The sequence below is a fragment of the Giraffa tippelskirchi genome, chromosome 3 (genome assembly GCF_054371585.1).
Source record: "Giraffa tippelskirchi isolate mGirTip1 chromosome 3, T2T-mGirTip1v1.2.pri, whole genome shotgun sequence".
In the NCBI taxonomy this organism is placed as follows: Eukaryota; Metazoa; Chordata; class Mammalia; order Artiodactyla; family Giraffidae; genus Giraffa; species Giraffa tippelskirchi.
The window spans coordinates 81,647,403-81,668,368 of NC_137277.1; the positions used below are offsets into that span (position 1 = coordinate 81,647,403).

General features: G+C 33.6%; 1 protein-coding gene across 7 annotated transcripts in view; it reads right to left on the minus strand.

Moving 5' to 3' along the window:
* AGPS (alkylglycerone phosphate synthase) overlaps positions 1 to 20,966 on the minus strand; it is a 126,041-nt gene that overhangs the window by 25,916 nt on the left and 79,159 nt on the right. For all 7 annotated transcript variants that reach the window (XR_014079397.1, XR_014079396.1, XR_014079395.1 and 4 more), the window contains exons 13-17: positions 17,231 to 17,307; positions 15,287 to 15,399; positions 8,702 to 8,771; positions 7,796 to 7,857; positions 4,275 to 4,364 (exon numbers count right to left, since the gene is read on the minus strand). Coding sequence is in view for 4 of the 7 variants with exons in the window: in XM_081579591.1 (XP_081435717.1) it covers positions 4,275 to 4,364; positions 7,796 to 7,857; positions 8,702 to 8,771; positions 15,287 to 15,399; positions 17,231 to 17,307 (412 nt within the window). In the remaining 3 variants the exon portion in view is untranslated. The remainder of the gene's footprint in view (positions 1 to 4,274; positions 4,365 to 7,795; positions 7,858 to 8,701; positions 8,772 to 15,286; positions 15,400 to 17,230; positions 17,308 to 20,966) is intronic.

Here is a 20,966-nt window from a genome sequence, read left to right on the forward strand (position 1 = left end):
AATCCCCCACAAGGCTTTAAGTGAAATCAACTCAATATCTAGAAACTTAAAGGCAGTATTGCCTGAATGATTTGCTTAATCCATAATCTCATTCTCTACCTACCCTCCTACTCCATGGAAGGAAAACAGATTTGCTAGATAAAGGATACCAACGAACTATTTGTACTATTTTTCATAACTTTTTTGGTAAGCCTGGACTGTTATCCCAAAAAGATTTAAAATTTTAGGATGATGTAAATATTTCTCCAATTGGCCTGAAATAAACAAAAATTCCACTTCCTCAGAAAGGATTTTTTTTTTTCAAAGTATATTGCAGTTAAAGAGAGCTCCAAAACAGACCTCATGGAACTTGGTGATCCCTTACAAGCCTTCTAAACTTCCTCAAAGTTAAGAGAAATAAATATGAGAACTTAAAACTAGAAAACAAGTTCAGTTCAGTTCGGTTGCTCAGTCATGTCCGACTCTTTGCGACCCCATGAATCGCAGCACGCCAGGCCTCTCTGTCCATCACCAACTCCCGGAGTCTACCCAAACCCATGTCCATCGAGTCGGTGATGCCATCCAACCATCTCATCCTCTGTCGTCCCTTTTCCTCTCGCCCCCAATCCTACCCAGCATTAGGATCTTTCCCAATGAGTCAGCCCTTCGCATGAGGTGGCCAAAGTATTGGAGCTTCAGCTTCAACATCAGACCTTCCAATGAACACCCAGGATTGATCTCTTTTAGGATGGATTCATTGGATCTCCTTGCAGTCCAAGGGACTCTCAAGAGTCTTCTCCAACACCACAGTTCAAAAGCATCAATTCTGTGGCGCTCAGCTTTCTTCACCATCCAACTCTCACATCCGTACATGACCACTGGAAAAACCATAGCCTTGACAGGACAGACTTTTGTTGGCAAAGTAATGTCTCTGCTTTTAAATATGCTATCTAGGTTGGCCATAACCTTCCTTCCAAGGAGTAAGCGTCTTTTAATTTCATGGCCGCAGTCACCATCAGCAGTGATTCCGGAGCCCAAAAAATTAAAGTCTGACACTGTTTCCACTGTTTCCCCATCTATTTCCCATGAAGTGATGGGACCAGATGCCATGATCTTATTAGTTTTCTGAATGTTGAGCTTGAAGCCAACTTTTTCACTCTCCTCTTTCACCTTCATCAAGAGGCTCTTTAGTTCTTCTTCACTTTCTGCCATAAGGGTGGTGTCATCCTCATATCTGAGGTTATCGATATTTCTCCCGGCAATCTTGATTCCAGCTTGTGTTTCTTCTAGCCCAGCATTTCTCATGATGTACTCTGCATATAAGTTAAATAAGCAGGGTGACAATATACAGCCTTGACGTACTCCTTTTCCTATTTGGAACCAGTCTGTTGTTCCGTGTCCAGTTGTAACTGTTGCTTCCTGACCTGCATACAGGGTTCTCAAGAGACAGGTCAGATGGTCTGGTATTCCCATCTCTTTCAGAATTAGAAAACAAGAAAAATGTTCAAATACCAAAAATGATTGAGTAAAATACAGCATCTTCACCAAGCTCACATTAGTAAATTAGTAATGACTTTGAAAACAAATTGAATGACACAAAGCCTTAAGACAGTGTCTCTGAAGGGTTTACACTCTAGGTCCCATATGTGAGGATACTGTATGTGTGTTTGCAAAAGATATCAAGAATGTTAGATTAATAAATCATATACATGATATATATTTGGGCTTTGAAAATGAAATTAGGTGAAGCATTTAAAAGGGAGCTAAGGTAATCATAGTCAGATCTCTGAAAACAATTTACAGAGGTTCCCACAAAGAATTTAATTCAACAGAAGGAGCAAATATAGAGGAAATACTCTTTTTTACTACACAATACAAATAGAATCTAATCTAAAATTTTAATGGCCTTTTAGGCCAAATGTTAGGTGCCTGAGAACAGAAGAAATGTACTGTTTAACAATGCTACTGTCAATTTGCCAGCTGTGTTTTTCTCCTAGGGTTAATTCATACCCATAAAAAAGATCCCTTGAATGTTTACATTTTAAGTACCAGATTTACAAAGTTTAAGACAAATTGGAGAACTATGTTAACTACAAGGGCACTGTCACTACAAATGACCACGTTTAAAGAATACAGAATGAAATGAGTTTACAGCAATTAGAAAATATGTATCACTCACATGAGAATCATCAATATCAATAAACAGAAAAAATAATTAATATTAGTAGAACACTGCCACCTTCCCACAAACCCAGGATCTATATTACACAATTCAGTTTTCAATAGAGAGGTAGGCTTCTAAAATTACAGTAAAGCTTGATTGATCAGTATCTCAAACAAAGTAGAAATAACATTTTTTGAAAAACCTTAATCTGGGACCATTTCAGAAAATGACTTAGAACTAAAACCTATTAACAGCTCAATTCTATCACTTAAGACACTTAAATACTAATGTCTTCCAAAATCATCTGAACAAGAGAGAGTGTTGCTGCCAAAGTTGTTATGTTATTCTTTAATTTCTAAAACAAAGAAAAAAAAAGTGTGCTATATACTTTTCGAAGTACTGTACTTGTGTTAGACTCACTGACTAGTAATTTCTTCCCACAAAATTTGTTCAGAAAATTTAGGGTTAGAATTCCAATACACAAAATAATTTTTAAAAGACAGAAATGAAGTAAAATCAGTAAATGCATGCTACAGCTGAATTCTTTTCCTTAGAATCTTTGACTTCAATGAAATCTACAACTATTTTAAATTAATTTCAGAATAGCTTTTTAAAAAATGATTTAAAAAGTCCATCTCACACATTCAAACATTTACACTCAACACAGAATAATCTCTTCAGCCACTGTTAATCAGCCCAAATCAAACACAACTAAAATTAAACTCTACTTAAATGTTAGTTTAATCAAGTATGTGCTATTAAAACTATATTTAAAACTCCTATTTAGCAAAACACTCAATTAACTTAGACTTTGCACATTCTAAACTTTGGTTTTATAAGATAATCATAGAAGCTAAAACATTAGGCTTTTATCAGAAAATCCTTAAAAAACAGCCACATAATAAAATGACATGTGATCAATTCAGAATATATATATATATAACAATTCTATCCACTTGCAGTACAATACATAATGAAGATCCTTAGGCCTTATGAGTACCATTTAAAGAACCTAGATTTAAGCGTTGTTACAGAAGGTGTCCTAAAGACAGAATATTTTACTTCCCAGTCACTTTCAGTAAGTCGTAGTTTATCATAATGGTAGTCTCATAACGGAAGGGGAGATCTCAAGAGATGCTGAACAGGGAAGAAGGGCAGAAGAAGGAAGACAGGGTATCTGTTAAGCTGAGGCTTGGTATAATAAAAGAATAAAAAATCCTCAACTTGACAAGAATACACCCTATTATTTTAAATGCTTTAAGTTTTACTATTAACAAATGACTTTTGGATTAGTGGGCCTGACAGACTAGACAGTCAGGCCTCTTATTCTGTGAGTTCACAGAGAAAATTGGTATCAAAATACTGGACCCAAAGTGTCCCTTCTCAAGAAAACATCCTTTGGGTCTGCTGCTATTTAACCAAGAGGACAAGATTACTAGTTAACTGTGATCCAATATGGATCATAACTGTCCCATGTGGAAGACATTAGCCATATGCAGCACTGTAAATTTAAATTATTTGAATTAATGAAGTTTAAAATTCAGGTCCACAGTCACTCTAGCCACATTGCAACAGCTCAACAGCCACATGTAGCTTGTGGCTACCATACTGGATAGGACAGATACAGAACATTTCCATTATCACAGAAAGATCTATTAGAAAGCAATGAGTTAATCTTCATTTGGATCTTCTGGCTCCACTCATTCCTATATTCCATACCCAATGATTTAATCAACAACTGACAAAGTGGTTAAAATGCTTTTTCTCTATTAAAGAAAGAGCTATATTGAATGTGTTTGTAATTTACAGTTTCTTGACTACCTATGAAATTTACAGTTTCAGGGAATGAAGAATTCCAGGAGTTCAGAGATTTGACTCTTTACCATCATGCTGTCCAGACAGGGCAGAAGGCTCACTTGTGGAAGGGTGTTCTACTTCTGTTGGGCTCAGGACCACTGTAAAAATCCTAGTTTCACAGTCCTAATAAGTCACTAACACGGCAAGTGAAGTTTAGGAAAGCCTGCTAAGTGGAACAGACTGAAGCTTTTCCTCAGTTCACAAATTACACTTTTCCATTAATTTTAAAAAGTTTTTTCAGAATAAAAAGCATAAGAACAACAAAAAAACTCACCTGCATGTAGAAAGAGGAGCAAACTGAACACCTTTCTCTTTGCATTCCCTTGTTATTCTTTCTTTTACATTTCTACAGAGATCTACAACTCTAGAAAGCAAGAATGGAATACAATATTAAGTTTTCACATAAGTTTCAAAAATTCTAATAATTGCTGGTTTATCAGCACACTTCAAGTCAGAAATTCTCTTAAACCTTTATGTTTATTCCTTCAAGAATGAACAAGAGTCACAATCACTCAAACTGAGCCTTCCATTCAAAAATTCAAAGGAGCAAAGTCCTTCCCCTTTTTGCCACAGGAAAGATAGAAGTCAGAGGAGCATACTCAGGTCTTCTGAAGATAAGTTTCCTACGCTAAGGAAAATCCAATTTTGAAATAAACTTACCTGTAAGATTTTAAAAACTTTTAAAAAAGTTCTAAAGAAAATGTTAATAAAAATTCAATTCTGGGTTGTAGGAATACCCCAGTTGGTGCTAGTGGTAAACAATCTGTCTGCCAATGCAGGAGACGTGGGTTCGATCACTGGGTTGGGAAAATCCCCTGGAGGAGGAAATGGCAACCCACTCCAGTATTCTTGCCTGGAAAATTCCATGGACATAGGAGCCTGATGGTCTACAGTCCATGGGGTCACAAAGAGTCTAACATGACTGACCACATGCATGCACGCGTGTGTGCACACACACCACCCCCCCACAATCTATACCCATGTCTTAGAAGTCTTCCTTAATTTAAAAAGAATTTCATTAGTATCACACTATTATACCAAATGTTCAATAGATTATTTTCAAGCACTAGGCTAAAATCCAGCTCAATAAAGACTTACTGGATACAAACTATGTGTAAAGTTATGCCAGACTATTTAATATTAGAAGTCAATGAAAACAGAAAAGCAAGGCACAGTTCTTAAAGGGGAGGGAAGACTGGCAATATTTAACAATATTAATCTATTTTTTAATGTGAGTTGTAACATATTTTTATAACCATATATTTTGTTTCATCTGGAAAGTAAGACTCAAAGTATACATAAGGCATTTTATTCTCCAATAAATATCATGGCTACATATTGATGATGATTCTGTGTTTTAAACCTTGGTCTTTAGAACAGAAAAGATAACCAAAAGTTACCTATATTTCCAATAAGAACAAAGAACAAATAATTAAAATATAAATATGAAAAAGGTTGTAGTGTTTTATTAGCATGTCAATTTTATTAATATAGTGTCTAAAAATTCTATAAATTCTGACTTTACAAAACAACCTTGAAGTTAAATTCTGCTTTATTCTGTGAGAGCTGAAGGCAGATAAATAAAATCTGCTTAACCTTAATATCTATAGGAGTTAATGTGCATTACAAATTTATAAAGGTAATAAGTTCTTTATTATGACTCTAGAAAATGGAATTTATGTACTACTTGAATGAGATACTTTCTAGAAATTATTTGTATGAAGGGAGTTCTGAAAGCATCTTCTCACAAAGCTCATGCAAAGGTCAATACAGCCCATTTGGACCAATCACTACATATGAGGTAAACATAACTGTGTATACTTTTAAATTCTTACCTGACCTTATTAGCTAATTTAACACTACTGACCATTTCTTCCTTGAAAAAAATTTCCCTTGGCTCCTCTCACAGCACTGGTTTTCCTCCAGATCTTCTAGACTGTATTCCTCAATTTCCTTTGTTAACTCTTATTTGGATGACTTAAATGAATCCTTTGTTTGTATCCCTTAAATGTTGGGGTTCCTTAGAGTTCTTTCTCGGGCCTTCTTTTTTCCTTCCTTCATTTACCTGAAAGTGTATCTGTTCCTTTGGTTTTAATCACAAATCTCAAGCTGGTATCTCTAAAATCTTCTAATCTCCAACTTGGATCTCTTAAGCAGCTATTTTTATAGGCTACATTCTTATGCTATTCCAGAGTTCATTCACAGGACTTTATACAGAATACACACTGAGCACCTAACAGGCACACAGGCCACAGAGGAACACATAAAAACTATTAAGACCAATAATCCCTTAAGAGATTTATGCACAAAAAGGCCAAGCAACCTCATAATGTGTGAGGGTTGAAGATTCAGATCCTATGGTTTGCTGCTAAATATGGTCTCTACCTAGCTAAAGGTTTAAGAGAAAGCAAGTTACTAAATGGTAACAAGTAAATTTTACGTCAGGAATACAGCTGCTTTCCCTTAGTTTTATTTATTAATACTTTAGCTGAAGACATTGTTTAAAACGAAAACTAATCAAGTATATAGCCCTGTATAAAACAGATATAGTCAGTGAGTTGAAAAAACATGTCAGAATATACAAGGAAAGGATAAAGAAAAATGAAGAGAGAGTGCATGATCAGTTTCCATAGTTGGAAGAGTTTAAAGACAAAAGGGAAATCATCAGTTAGAAGAAACTGATGACAAGGAAATTCATAATACTGAAGAAGTAATACTACGCTAACTCATTTTCCCCAGTAGGGAAAAGTATTAAAGACTAAAGTGGTCTCTGAGACAACTATGAACAGCTCCCAAACTATATCTGCTGTTCAAAAGTGTCAGATGTGGATGAGGTGATAATTCTTTTTATTTGTAAGATTTATTCCCCCTATTAAAATTTAGTATCCAAAACTGAATGCTGTGAATAACAGACTGATACTCTAAATTTGATTACTCTCTTACGGTGCATGGAGTATTAGCATCAATACACTGAAGTCAAAACTCATAGTAGATGAAGACAATGTAGAAAAGTAAAAAGTTTTCTGGGGGAAGAGAAAAAAATGAGGTTAAGGTTGAACAAAGATGTTAAGGTAGGTTAACACCTAATAGGTGTGTTCAGTGGGATCTGTTGTATCTTATATGCCTTATTACAGATTTAAAATAGTAAATTTTATAAAGAAAAAGCAAAATGTACCTAGAATAAAAATGTACTAACAATTTCAAGAATTTCCTATTACTGAATGAGTTAACTCACAGGTCTATTTTTTAATAAAACCATTTCACATTTCCTAATCATCTTTTACTATATTTCCCTAACCAATATTTGTATGTATACATGTTTGTAATTTTAAAACAGAAATTATACATAGTCTCTTAAAATGGGATTTCTTTCAGAAATCACTTACATTCAAGCTAAGATCTTGTTTAATAGTACACATACAAATATCAAATGATATATTACAATAGGAGGCTGTATTTTGGGGAGACTTTCTAGAGAACATTTAAGCATATTAACCATTTAAGAATTTAAGCTAAGTCAAACCACATGATGACATTTAGTGTTCAGTAGAATTCTTTAAAATGTAAATTTCAGTAATACCATCCTTCTGTGGGGCATGGACAAATCTAAAATTTTAAAAATGGCTTGCAAATATGACATTCTGATGAAGACACTAATTTAAATAAAAGTGATTGCCTTCTTTCAATGCTTCTTTACAAAATTTTAGAAGTTTACATATTGACACACAAAGATAAATTATTCCAGCAACTTGCATAGCGTATTTTAATAATATCAGGCATTTTGTTTCATTTTACCTGTCCCAAGGAGCAGAAGTCTCAAAAGATTCTCCTAATACATAGTATTCCAAACCCAAATCCTGTTAAGACATATACACAAAAATCAAGGAATTATAAAAGATGCAGAAGTCCATAATATTAGTAGTATTTCTTGTTCATTGTTTCTACTTCATGTTTCTAATTTAACCTTCCGGACTGTTTACAATCTACCTCAAAAGAGTATGGGAAAGTGGTCCCATGTCCAAGATACAACCTCCAGGAGGACAGAAACTTTGTCTTGTTTTCCTCTGTGCCCTTGGCACCAGGTGGAGTGCCTGAAACATAGTAGGATCTCACATATTTCTCTAATGAATGGAGTCTCTATCCAAGACCTGCCTATGTACATGCAGAGAGCACTAGCAGGGTAGATTTTAGTGGCCTAAATAAATAGCAAATTGACCAGTACCAAAAAGTGATCATTAGGATCAAAGGAGCACGGAGATAGGGAAGTCACGGGCAGAGGGGACTAGAGAAAGGAAAAGATATCTTCTTCAAATCAACTTTTCTTTAAAATAAACTCATGAATAGAGTGTTTCTCTTTGTAGTGACTAAATAGACAAAACATCTAGACCCATCTCAGCTAGGAAAATATGTTTTATGGCATATAAAATATATTGCTTATATAATAAGTAACTTATAATACTAAATTTTTATTCAGGTGAGTACAATTCTGTTTTAATACCAAAACTGGAAAGAGTCATAAGCCACTACAGAAGTGCAAAGGTATGAAAGAAAACTTTATAAAGTAGAAAAATCATAGACTCATATCCATGTTAAATTACAATAGGTTAAAATTTAAGAAAATAAAGAAAATTTTATTCACTTAAAATAAGAAAATGTATTGTTTGCAACACAAATTGACAAGGGAAATATGAGATAACTTACTCGAATGTATGCAATGACATAGGTCAACAAATAACCTCTCTGTCCATTATCTTCTCCAGCTGCCAATCCCCTGTAATTAAAGAACAAACTGTCAATATATTTCAATGAACTATTAAAAATAAATAATACTAACCAAACTGATCAATACCTCAAGATAACTGCTTATAAGATTAACACATATTACATTACATCTCAATCTCATTTATCATAAAGTTATAAATGTGCTATCAAGAGAATAGGCTTGGACAACAAAAGTATTTGTAGTATTCAGTTTGGTAATTAATTTTAAACTTTTATAGCCACCAAACTAGTAAAACTGAGTGATATAAACTCAACCAATTCTACTCAGACTGTAAAAAGAACAGAGACTCAGCCATGAGAAATAACCTTAAATAATCTTCACAAGGACAAGATACTTAACACACTCCTATTTTACTCATATTCTAATCTGTACATTAACGTATTATAGTCTTATTCATATATAAAGACCCGCAATGAATGACTATTATCTTCTAACACCAAGAAGTTTCTTGAATACTTGAGCATATAGCATCTGGAATATTAGACATGGTGTTTACTTTATGGGACTTATCATGTAAAAGACAGACAAAACATACTTATACAGATATATTAAAATTTATGAAGCATCATACAGATAGGTACAAGAGCAATAGTATGAACATATCCATTTCAACTGGAAAGTAATTTTATACACAGAAGATGTATTTGGTGATCTAGTTGGAATTAATCCCATATAATGTATATTTCAGTCCAAGAATTCTATTTTGTTAAAGTCATTCTAATTTTAAAAGACTAGGAATGACTGATTTCCACTACCTTCAGTAGAGTCTTTGATTTTGCTTTTTTCCACCACCAGGCAGAAATTAAAATTTAAGTAGTTTTAGTCAATTAAATAAAACTTACCCCAAACTTTCAAAGCACCCACTAAAAATCCCTCAATAAAAATGAACTGAAAAATATCTTTTGTTGTGACTTTCTTGGGCCATGATTGAGGGTTAACTTTTATGTCTCTCTTCTCAATATACTAGGCGATTCCCTGATGGCTCAGATGATCAAGAATCCACCTGCAGGAGACCTGGGTTCAATCCCTGGGTTGGGAAGATCCCCTGGAGAAGGAATGGCTACCTATTCCAGTATTCTTGCGTGGCGAATTCCATGGACAGAGGAGCCTAGCGGGCTACAGTCCATGGGGTCGCCAAGAGTCAGATGCGACTGAAGCGACTTCCACTCTCAATACACTAACTGTACCGTCTTGGTCTCAGGATGCTGAGCCCTTAACCGAGGTATTGCTTAAGACTCAGCTTTTGAGCCTCTTCTCATTTCTCTTATGAATTCAATTAATGCCTTACAGTTAAATCCTTTCTTCCCCCCAATGTTTTGCCTGAAGTCGGCAGTAGGCAGTAAGTAAACAATACAATGCATATGTGCCTTTGTTCTATACTAATGTGCGAGCTTGCATGCATGCTAAGTTGCTTCACTCAAGTCTGACTCTTTGTGACCCTATGGATTGTAGCCTGCCTGGCTCCTCTGTCTATGGGATTCTCCAGGCAAAAGGGGCTCTGAGGTAGCTCAGATGGTAAAGAATCTGCCTGCAATGAAGGAGACCTGGGTTCGATCCCTGGGTCAGGAAGATCCCCTGGAGAAGGAAACGGTAACCCACTCCAGCATTCTTGCCTGGAGAATCCCACGAGAGAGGAACCTGGAGGGCTACAGTCCATGGGGTCATAAAGAGTCGGACATGACTGAGCGATTAAGCACATATGCCTCCAGGAGATCCTCCCGACCTAGGGATCAAACCCACATCTCCTGAGGAAATACTGCAAGGGTATTTTAAGCTAGGACATATGGGCTAGATCAGATATGCCAGTATTATAGTTGGATACTCATAAATTAGTATCATCCAGAAGGAGTAATAAAGACTTAATAGGAACACCTCTAGTCTAGAACTACATGGCAACAGGGTATAATGAAATGAAGGGGAGGTGTTTGTTAGCAGAATGTTAATGAGCAAGGAAAACAATTTACATCAAGCAGCTGAAATTGAAAAGTAAGGAGAAACAGAAGACAGTTCTGGGTTAGATGTGTATAGATATGAGGTTGGGGTAGGGAGTCAAATAAAGTTCCAAAAAAAAAGGAAACTAGTCAGAAAATTGCTGTGGCAAGTGCTTGGAAAAAAACAGATGAACCCAGAGAAGGAAATGGCAACCCACTCCAGTATTCTTGGCTGGAAAACTCCATGGATGGAGGAGCCTGGCAGGCTACAGTCCACAGAGTCGCAAAGAGTTGGACATGACTAAGCAATTAACACTTGTACAGTGTAGCATATGAAACCAGGATCAAAAGAAATACAGAAGTAGATACCAATACGTCTGTAAACTTACTACATGATAGTTTCGACAACAGAAATCATTGGCAAAGAGAAAGATTAAGTGCTCCTTGGAAATTCACTCACTGAAATGATAATGATGGTGGCCTTTAAAGAGCAGATTTTTAAGTGATTACTACTTTTTCTCTGCAATTTTCTCTGTTCATTTTGTAAACAATAACCATATTTAAAACATCATGAAGTTATCAAAATTGTGGGAAAAATAACAGGATAAACAATATTCAAAATGTATATACATTTAATAAAATCACGACAAATTAAATTAAAAAAAAAAAACAAAAAACAGACGAACCTATACCTCAGGTAGATATGAATTGGAGTCAGACACTGACTCCAAGAGAGAAAAAACCCTACTGATAGAAGAAACAGACATAGTGCATGTAAGGGAGAGTGAAGACTAGGAAAGGGTGCAAGAGACCATTGCTGGGACTCTTTGAGAAGGTGCATTCTGAGTATGTACTTAGTGAGAAGTAACAGGTATAAACATTTAGCAGACCTAGCTCTTATTTTAATATTGGGCCTACTGATATAAAATATAGCATCCATATATATCAGGATGAGAAAGAGTTCAACTTTGTAGTCCCAGGTCAAAGCTATTTTTCTTTAGATCCTCTTCTAATATCTGACAAAGGGAAAAAAGAATCTGTTTCATTTGGAATCTAGTACAACAAACTACAGAGATATGCATTTTTTTTTTAAATCTAAAGCAGGAAAAAACTAGATGTCCATTCTAAATTCATAAACCCCTGCAAAGAAAAGCTGTTCTGGCTTTGCTTTTCTGAATCACAGGTTTCCCTGCAAATTTAGCTTTTTGGAAGCTCTAATTTTTTTTTTTTTTTAAAGGCTTTCAGAACTATGTAGTTTCTAGCCAGAATCACTTTAAGATACAATATGTAAACCATAGTAGGGCTTAGATTAAATGCTTGTAACTTGCCACTTTTGCAGCCATTTCAAAAAACTATACTTAATTTCAACTGCCTTATATTATCCATCCCCTACTTCTTGCCCTCTACCACAAATTTTAAATATCAATTAACAAGGTTCTTAAATTTAAAGCATGAAGAAGGGAGGGGGGTCCAGGAAGGGGAACACATGTAAACCCATGGCTGATTCATGTCAATGTATGGCAAAAACTACTACAATATTGTAAAGTAATTAGCCCCCAACTAAAATAAATAAATTTATTTTTAAAAAAATAAAAAAAATAAAGCATGAAGAAGGACTAGGAAGACTATTGAAAGAGGAGGGAGACAATTTTTTTACAAAAAAGAGCCATCTGGTGAACCTAATCACTCACATTAAATTACTTCAAACAACTTAAGTACTTTAAAAGTAACACTTTGAGTATAACCCTTTAAAAATAGTAATATATTACCTTAAGTTCTATGCTAAATGTCAACACATCTGTCACAGTTGGTGACAGGCAATGTTTATTCTGCTTAGCTCTTAGAGAATTTAAAATATGTTACCAGCAAACATAAACAACCAGAGTACGATTATTCAACATTTGCTATTATATTCTGTTGGATCAGATGTGTTCAAGGTATTTAACAGTGTTTGGGTGGCAGTGGAAGGCAAAAAGATAGACTGCTAAGATAATACACAAAAAAGTTCTCAACTGTGGTGGAAACAGAGGATAAAACAAAAGAACAGAAAACAAAGTATAGATTAACAGTGCCCTAATTCAAAATAAAATACGTAAGCTAAACTAACTTATGAAAACTTCATTAGAGAGAAACTTAGTGATGCTTTCCTTCAGCTAATCATATAGGAGAAATGATTGAGGAATAGAAGTTGGCATCTTAAATAAAAATATCCTCAAACCTTCAGTGGCTGAAACAAAGAACTAGTGCCTAGAGAAAATCAGGGAAAAAGCAGAACTTCTACTAGAAAACCACATGAAGATATAAGTATCAATAAATCAAAAGAGCCCTAAGTCATATGCCTAGAGATAGCATGGAGTTGTTCAATACAGACTTCTTCATCTAAATGAAGGGCATCACATGAAAGTATACTAAGGAACTAATTACAAAACATAATTAAAAAGTCACAAATAATAGTAATGAAAAAACTACACTCCAAGTAGGGTCTAAGTTTTTAATGCTTTACCATTGCTTTAAATAGATATCTCATTTACTATAATCTATTTTTAATGGATGAATGTGATACAAACTTTTTTTAATATAAACAAAGTGCTGGAATTAAATCAGTAGTTCTGGGTCTCACTATCAGTATCTAAAGAGAGCTGGATCATCTTCAGATTCACTCTTACTTTTAAGTTGTAAATGGTTGGTGATACATGAGAAACACAAAATTGGCATTACATGAAAAGCCAGTTCACCACAGCTGGTAGTTCAAATTAAATAAAACTGACAGAACGGTTTAGATAAATACCTAAAGATGTTTTAAGGGCGACACAGTAATCAGGCATAAATAAAGCAAAATAAAAGATGTCAGGGGAAAATAAAGTATTCTAGTTTCATTAATCCTTTCAGCAAACATTTAATCAAGCATCTAGTATATACCAGGCATCAGTGGTGATGCCCCAAGAGACAGGTCATGCCTTATAAAAATTATGTGTGCATTAGGACAAAAAGGTCTTTTGTTATCATTCTATACCCAGTCTAACAGGAAATGTGCCACATAACTAGTAATGATTTGCTGGCTACTCTGAACTGAGATTATAATTACAGATTCTACAGGGTGCAATTTGTGTATGTGTGCACGGAGGTGGGGGTGGGAAGTAGCAAGGTGAATGTAAGCAAATTTAACCTTACAAACAGTGATTAAAACATTAAAGCATCCATTTCCCTACAAATGACTCTGGAAATTTTTTGAAATCCCAAATAAATATTTAAATATATAAAGAAATAATTTGTTAAAGTTTCAATGTCTAATATTTAAGGCTAAGTAGACATATAATATTTAATTTAGATATAAAAGTTTTTCATTTGAATCTCCTTGTTTCTCACTAATATCATGGGTTTTAAGAAAAAAGTTTTTAAACCAAATTGCATACGTACTCCACATAACTTAGAAACTAAAAAATGTGTACGTGTATATTTCAAAAAATTTCAGAGTTAACCTGATATCCAAGCCATCCAATCATTAAATGAATTTTTATAGTACTCTTAACTAATTTGGTCAAAACATCAATAGTTCCCAAATAGTACTAAGGGGAAGAAAATGTGAAAGATTAATGAATTTCAGCTTTACTAAAAAAAGTATAATTCCTCTAGCCAATTTTAGAAGAGGGCAAAAAGAAAACTGAAAGATTATTTTTCAATAATCAAGCACAATTCAAAGGTAAACTAAAAATTAAGCCCGAGATCATTTTCTCTCTAAGAATACTACACTTTAATACTAAGTTCAGAAAACCCTAAAGACAAAGGACTGAATATTATACATGAGGAAAGCACATAAAAGCAGAGCCTTCTAAGACACATGGCTCCAAATTAAGTGTTCATTTGTTCTCATAAAGAACAGCAAAAAAAAATGGGGGGTGGGCTAAAAGTAAATATTTACATAGAACCCAGATTAAAGATAATGAATATATTTTAACCTCTGAAATTAGGAAGAAAAAAAAAACTGGTATCCAGAAAACTGTCAGTTTACTAAATACTTAAAAATGAAAGGAAGAAAATGTAGTCCTGATAAGTGGCATTTTCACTATAGTTCTCATCCATCAATCTTATAATCCATCAAACAGACAGACAGAAACCACCCAATCATTATTCAGTTGGTTATAAATGTGAAATGTTTTCTGTTTCTCTATACCAGCACAAAACAGTAAGTGACAGGGGGTGGAGTATAGATAATTTATCAAACAGTTTTGATTAAACACAATTTCCTTTTAAAAACATAGCATGTTTTATACATATACGATTACCACTAAATAACAACATGACTGAGCTTTTTTCTACTTCACTTAGCACAACCAACAGTTATAAAATTATCATTAATGAGAAAATACAATAAAAGATTCACTATGTCATGTATATGATTAGAATAGTAAGAGCAACATACCAATTTAGCTTCCTACAAACCAATACAACATTTTAAATTGACTGTCATTTATGAACACAAATTTAATATTTAGAAGAGTACATTAGCAATTGCTTGGAGATACCAGAATTTCAGTTTAACTTTCTCTTGGCATTATGAACTTAAAGCCATACCCAAATTTTGCAGCAATGTCATACACTTGTTTTTCATGTTGAAGAACCTTCTCACGGTCCCCCTCAAACAGTAATGTAGCAACACTTAGCTGATTTGGATCAAATCCTTTAAACTACAAAAGAATATTATTATTAGTGATAAGTTTCAGCCTACAAAAAAATAAATCAAAATACATTTTGGACTTTTTTTCTTCTGATCTCAGCTCAAACATACCAGCTCTTCAAAATTTGAGCTTTGGAATTTTATACATCAATCAAAAAGAATGCTTAATGTACCTATTTAGGTTATCACAATAGAACAGTACTATGGAAAACTGCTTCATTTCAGAGTATGCTGAGGTGTCAATTACAATGATATATTGGTAAGGAAATACAACAAATAACTTGCAAGAATTATAACTGTACCAAAGAATCAAATAAAACTACCAAAATGATAGAACATAATAAAGTAGTAGCATTATGTTGAGGATGTTTGGCGGCAGAGAAGTAAAAAACCAACAGCATCCTTCAATACCACTAATAACTTCATTCTAAGTAATATTTTCAAAGGAGATCTTACGTCTTCAATTAAAAATACAAAATATCTAGGAATAATCTTAACAGGAAATACGTAACTTTGTTAGGAAAACATATCTAAAAAGGTGAGAGAAACATACATTCCCAAGCACATAAACTAAGTATTATAAATCAGTCAGTTCTTGCTCAAATTAATATACTAACTAGTTTATTCCAATTTTAATAAAAAAATCTCAATAAGCTTTCTAAAATGATGAAGATTTTCTAAAATTTTTCTAGGATTATGAACAGGTAGATAATGGTGATAACAAGGAAAATTCTGAAAAATAAGAGTGAAAATTAGATCTACAAAATTAAATTCACTTAATTTTTCAAAAACAAAAACTCATTAAAAAGAATCTAACACGTTAGAATGTTATTTTCTTAGATAAGTATGTAATAAAATGTCTTAGACATGGCAAATCAACATAAGAAAAGCAGGGATAGGTTAGTTAATGGTGTTATCACAACTAGTTAACAATCAGGGGAGTGAGAGATGAAGGTTAATTTAGTTATCTCACAACATAAAATTGAAATACATTCAAACAGTAATAAAGATTTCTTAAAATTCCTAATATAAAAATGTGAGAGGGAGAAGGAAATGGCCTTTATCATAGCTCTGGAGGAACATAGGCTTTTTCTAAGCTTAAGAGTAATTAAACAATCACGGGAAAGATAAAAATTGGAAAATTTTGCACCAAAAAATAAAAAGAAACCTTATTAAAAAGAAGTCATCTGAGTGGAAAAACTACTTATAACATTTATGAAAAAGGCATCTAATAATTTCATTATTCAAAAGGCACACAGCAAAGCATTAAGCCATCCCCCTCTTAAACAAACAAAAACCCCACAAATCTGCTACCGCTAGCAAAATAACCACATTCAACTAATTCACAAAAAAATTTATGTCTAGGAAATACAGGGAAATGGTCAGTTTCACTGGAGTTTCAAGAAACAGCAATTAAAATAAAGTACTATCTTCCCCCTGGATTTACTAAATTTAAAACAAAAGGAAAAATTCCACATGTAACAGCAAGGATGCAACCAAAAAATGGCACATGTGCATTGCCACTAGTCAAAAGTTTAAAAAAACTGCTACTTTTATTTCACTTCTAGATGTTTACTATGAAGGAAAAAATTCAAACTATAAACACTGTATGCATAAAATATTCAATGCAATGTTATTTTCAGGAACTTCAAATCTGAGAAAGATTTTATATTTCCTGAAATTGAATGCATAATTGAGTTGTTTTGATTAAATATTTATTACAACATAAAAAATAACAATTATGAAATGCACACAGCAACATGGAAAAGCATAACAGGTGTAAGGAAGAGAATGCAAGAAACAAAATTAATCAATATCCTAAGCATTAAAAAAATCCTTACCTTTGTAATATAAAACTTTTTTAATCCATCCAAAAATGATGTAAAAATAGAGGAAACCTGAGGTCTAAGAGCATGACCTAGTAAGAAAAAAGTTCATACTTTAAATTAATAGCAAATTAATTTATCTATGTTTTTCATAACAGCAAGAGGCTACTTTAACTTAGTATCCTAAAAGAAAGTGAACATTTTCATAATGTTAGGTTTTAGAATCTCCCTATGATATATATATAACATTAGTATTAAGATCTACATCTTTTATCTTTGTCATTTCTTTCAAAAGTCACAAAGAACTTTTTGTTTACCAAACTCCTTCTTGGGTTTTTTAAAACTCAAATACTACATGTACTTAATACTACACATAGTTTATCTTTCAATGGTATAGTTTATACATAGTAAAATCACTTCATTAATTTTTATTTCATTAGGAACACCAATAGTGGCTAGTTCTACTTTTGTTTTTTTTAATTATGCAGAAACCATTCAGAACTATAACCAAATATGGAGTCGATGCCAAGTTTAAGGTTGTTTCTTAATTAATTCTTAATTCATCCAGAATTCTTGCATATAACTAGTAATTGCTTCCTTAATTACACCCAGAGAGCTGAAATTCCCCCAAAAAAGTAAATGGTGTCTCAGAGTCTGTTAAATTAACATTGTTGCCTCCGGATTGAACTTAATGGAGTGAAAGTCTTTTACTGTTTTTTCATTGTTTTCAAAGTAGCAACTTCTTAACTCCTGTGACAGTTACATTTAAGAGTCATGCATCTGGCCTTGAAACTATGAGCTCAATTCAGAAAAATTTGGCATACCATTCACATAAAATTTTTATAAAGAATTTTAAAGCCTCTAGTAAATCTAAAATTATTTCCAATTAAAAAGTTTACTTTTAAAAAAAGGCTTTAAGATTTTGGCATTTTGTTTATTTTTAAAGTGTGGATACCTTTTTTAAAATAAGTGTAAACAGCAAACTACCTTTTTTGAAGGAAAAAAGAAGAAGTGGAGAGATATTTCTGGAGGAAAAACTATCACTTGCTATCTTTGTTTTCCCATTCATCTATTTTTTTTAAAGTGAGAATCTGAACCTGTAACACTTCTTACATTCTTATACATTATAACAAGAATTTATATTACATAAAAGACCAAATAACATAAGTCTTAACCAGAAGCTAAGAATTATATATCAATGCTGTAACTGAACAAAGCAAAAAACAAAAAATGAATGGCAGATTAGATACAGATCAACCTAGCAATCTTTTTGAGGTACTGGATCACAAGAGGTTTGTTTGGGGATTTTGTTTCCTTTTATTGTAACCTACCAGAGATATGCTCTAGTATAACCAGCACTTTTAAAAGATACCATTTTTAGCATGTACAAAGTTAAAGATATCAACAAAATGTGTCCCAAGTGAAATTTATCCTACTTTAACAGCAATTGGAAATAAACATATAAACATAAATGTGTGAGCATATGTATCTCCTCCTCATAAAAGACTTCAGGTCCACGTATCTTTACATAATGTATGAAGATTCCAAACATTGCTACTCTGATATAAAATAATCCTTAAGGGTGTATGCCCATCTTATCACACTGCAACTTAAATGTGTAACTTCTATTCGTTAACACTACTGTGAATTAGTCCCATATATCTCTAACAATGAATTAACATGATAGCTTTGAAGCATAATTATTATAAAAGTGATACTAACATTTAAGTGGGTCAAGTATTAGTATTAATTAAGAGGATATTATCTTTTACTTAATTTTGCCTATCAAATTAATTATATCCTAAATATATTCCAGCTATTTTATTTTATAGTAAACAAATGAACTAGTTGCTAAATTTACTAGCTGGACAGTTTTGATTAGTGAATTTTGTTATTGTTACAGTGTTAATTAAACAGTTTTAAAGGATTCAATAAATCCCTGTTTCAAAGAAGTGCTCTGAAGCATTAGAAAAAGTCATGGGCTTTGGAGTCAGAGATTTGGGTTCAACCCTAGCTCTACCACATGTAACCTGTGGACTATACTCAAAATATTTAGCTTTTGAATTGTTTATAAATTGGAAATACAGCTTTGAAGAATGGTTGTGTGCTACAGATAATGTGCCTAGTGAAAGTGAAAGTGTTAAGTCACTCAGTCATGTCTGACTCTTTATGACCCCATGGACTGTAGCCTACCAGGCTCCTCTGTCCATGGAATTCTCCAGGCAAGAATACTGGAATGGGTTTCCATTCCCTTCTCTAGGGATCTTCCTGACTCAAGATTGACCCAGGGATCAAACTAGCGGTCTCCTGCATTGTGGGCAGATTCTTAACCATCTGAGCCACCAGAGAAGCCCTTGATAATGTGCTTGCGTGTGTGTGCTAAGTCATTTCAGCCATGTCCGACTCTGTGTGACCCTGTAGACTGCAGCCTGCCAGGCTCCTCTGTCCATGAGATTCTCCAGGCAAGAATATTGGAGTGGGTTGCCATTTCCTCCTCCAGGGGATCTTCCCAACCCAGGGATCGAACCTGAGTCTCTTACGTCTCCTACAATGACTGGCAGGTTCTTTACCAGCAAGCCACCAGGGAAGCCCCAATAATGTGCTTAGCACTACACTATATTGTAGTCAAGATTTGTTTACCTTCTTTGGCTAATTTGATGATTTAAGTCAATCAACATGTAAGTGCCTGTTATGTGATAGATACAGGACACATATAAATGAACAAGAAACGGCTCCTAAATGTGACAAATGTTAGTTCACAGGGAAAATTTGTAGATCATTTCAGTGTACTCAATGATATGTATCATTTCAATATACTGAAAACATACCATTTCAATATATTAAGAGTCGTGTCAGGAGAACGGGTGATAATAAAAACATTAACAATTAATAGTAAGGTTTGTGCTCTGTTAACAACCAATATGGCACAAATATTGACCAGTGAGCCATATGGCTGGTACAAGGTCTTGGATACCCCTTGCTGGGCTAAGAGTTATTCTTTAATTTAACTGATTGACCGTGAATCCATGGCAAGATATATAAGTGGGAAGGCTTCAATGAATAATGAGAAATCAGAAAGGTTATAGACAGCAAAGACACATGATCAAATCTGTATTGGTGGCCAAGTAAAGGGCAGAGGGAGAGGAAACACACTAAAGACTAGAGAGGGTAGAACCAATCTTAGAGCATGTTCCTAGGTATAGTTACGAGAACGTGGAACAAGGATGGCAGACAGCCAGAAGGATCTTTTCTTTGAAACTTTTTTTAAATTGTTACAGATCCCATTTATAAATAAAATCTGGCCACATAATTAATTTTACTAAGGTCAATGTCCAAAACAGTTTACTACAATACTAGCATCTAAATAGATAATATAGTCTTATCAAGACACATGGTTCTCTTAATACCTAGGTCTCCAAATGCAAGCCAGACACACAGGTGGCTCAGTTTTCATTTAATTATTATATTAAATTTCATCATTTATAGGACACATTTATCTTAAACTTTTATCAGTAGTACAGTTATTCTGAAAGAAATTTACTTAAAGAAATGAAAGCTGTGACTTAGGACAGAGGGCACACATATACCTATGGCTGACTCATGTTGATATATGGCAGAACCAACACAATACTGTAAAGCAATTATCCTCCAATTTAAAGAAAAAGAAAAAAAAAATGAAAGCTGTGACTTATAATTTTAAAACAAACATTTTATATGTTATCAATCTGAATTCCTTAGTTCAATTTCTATA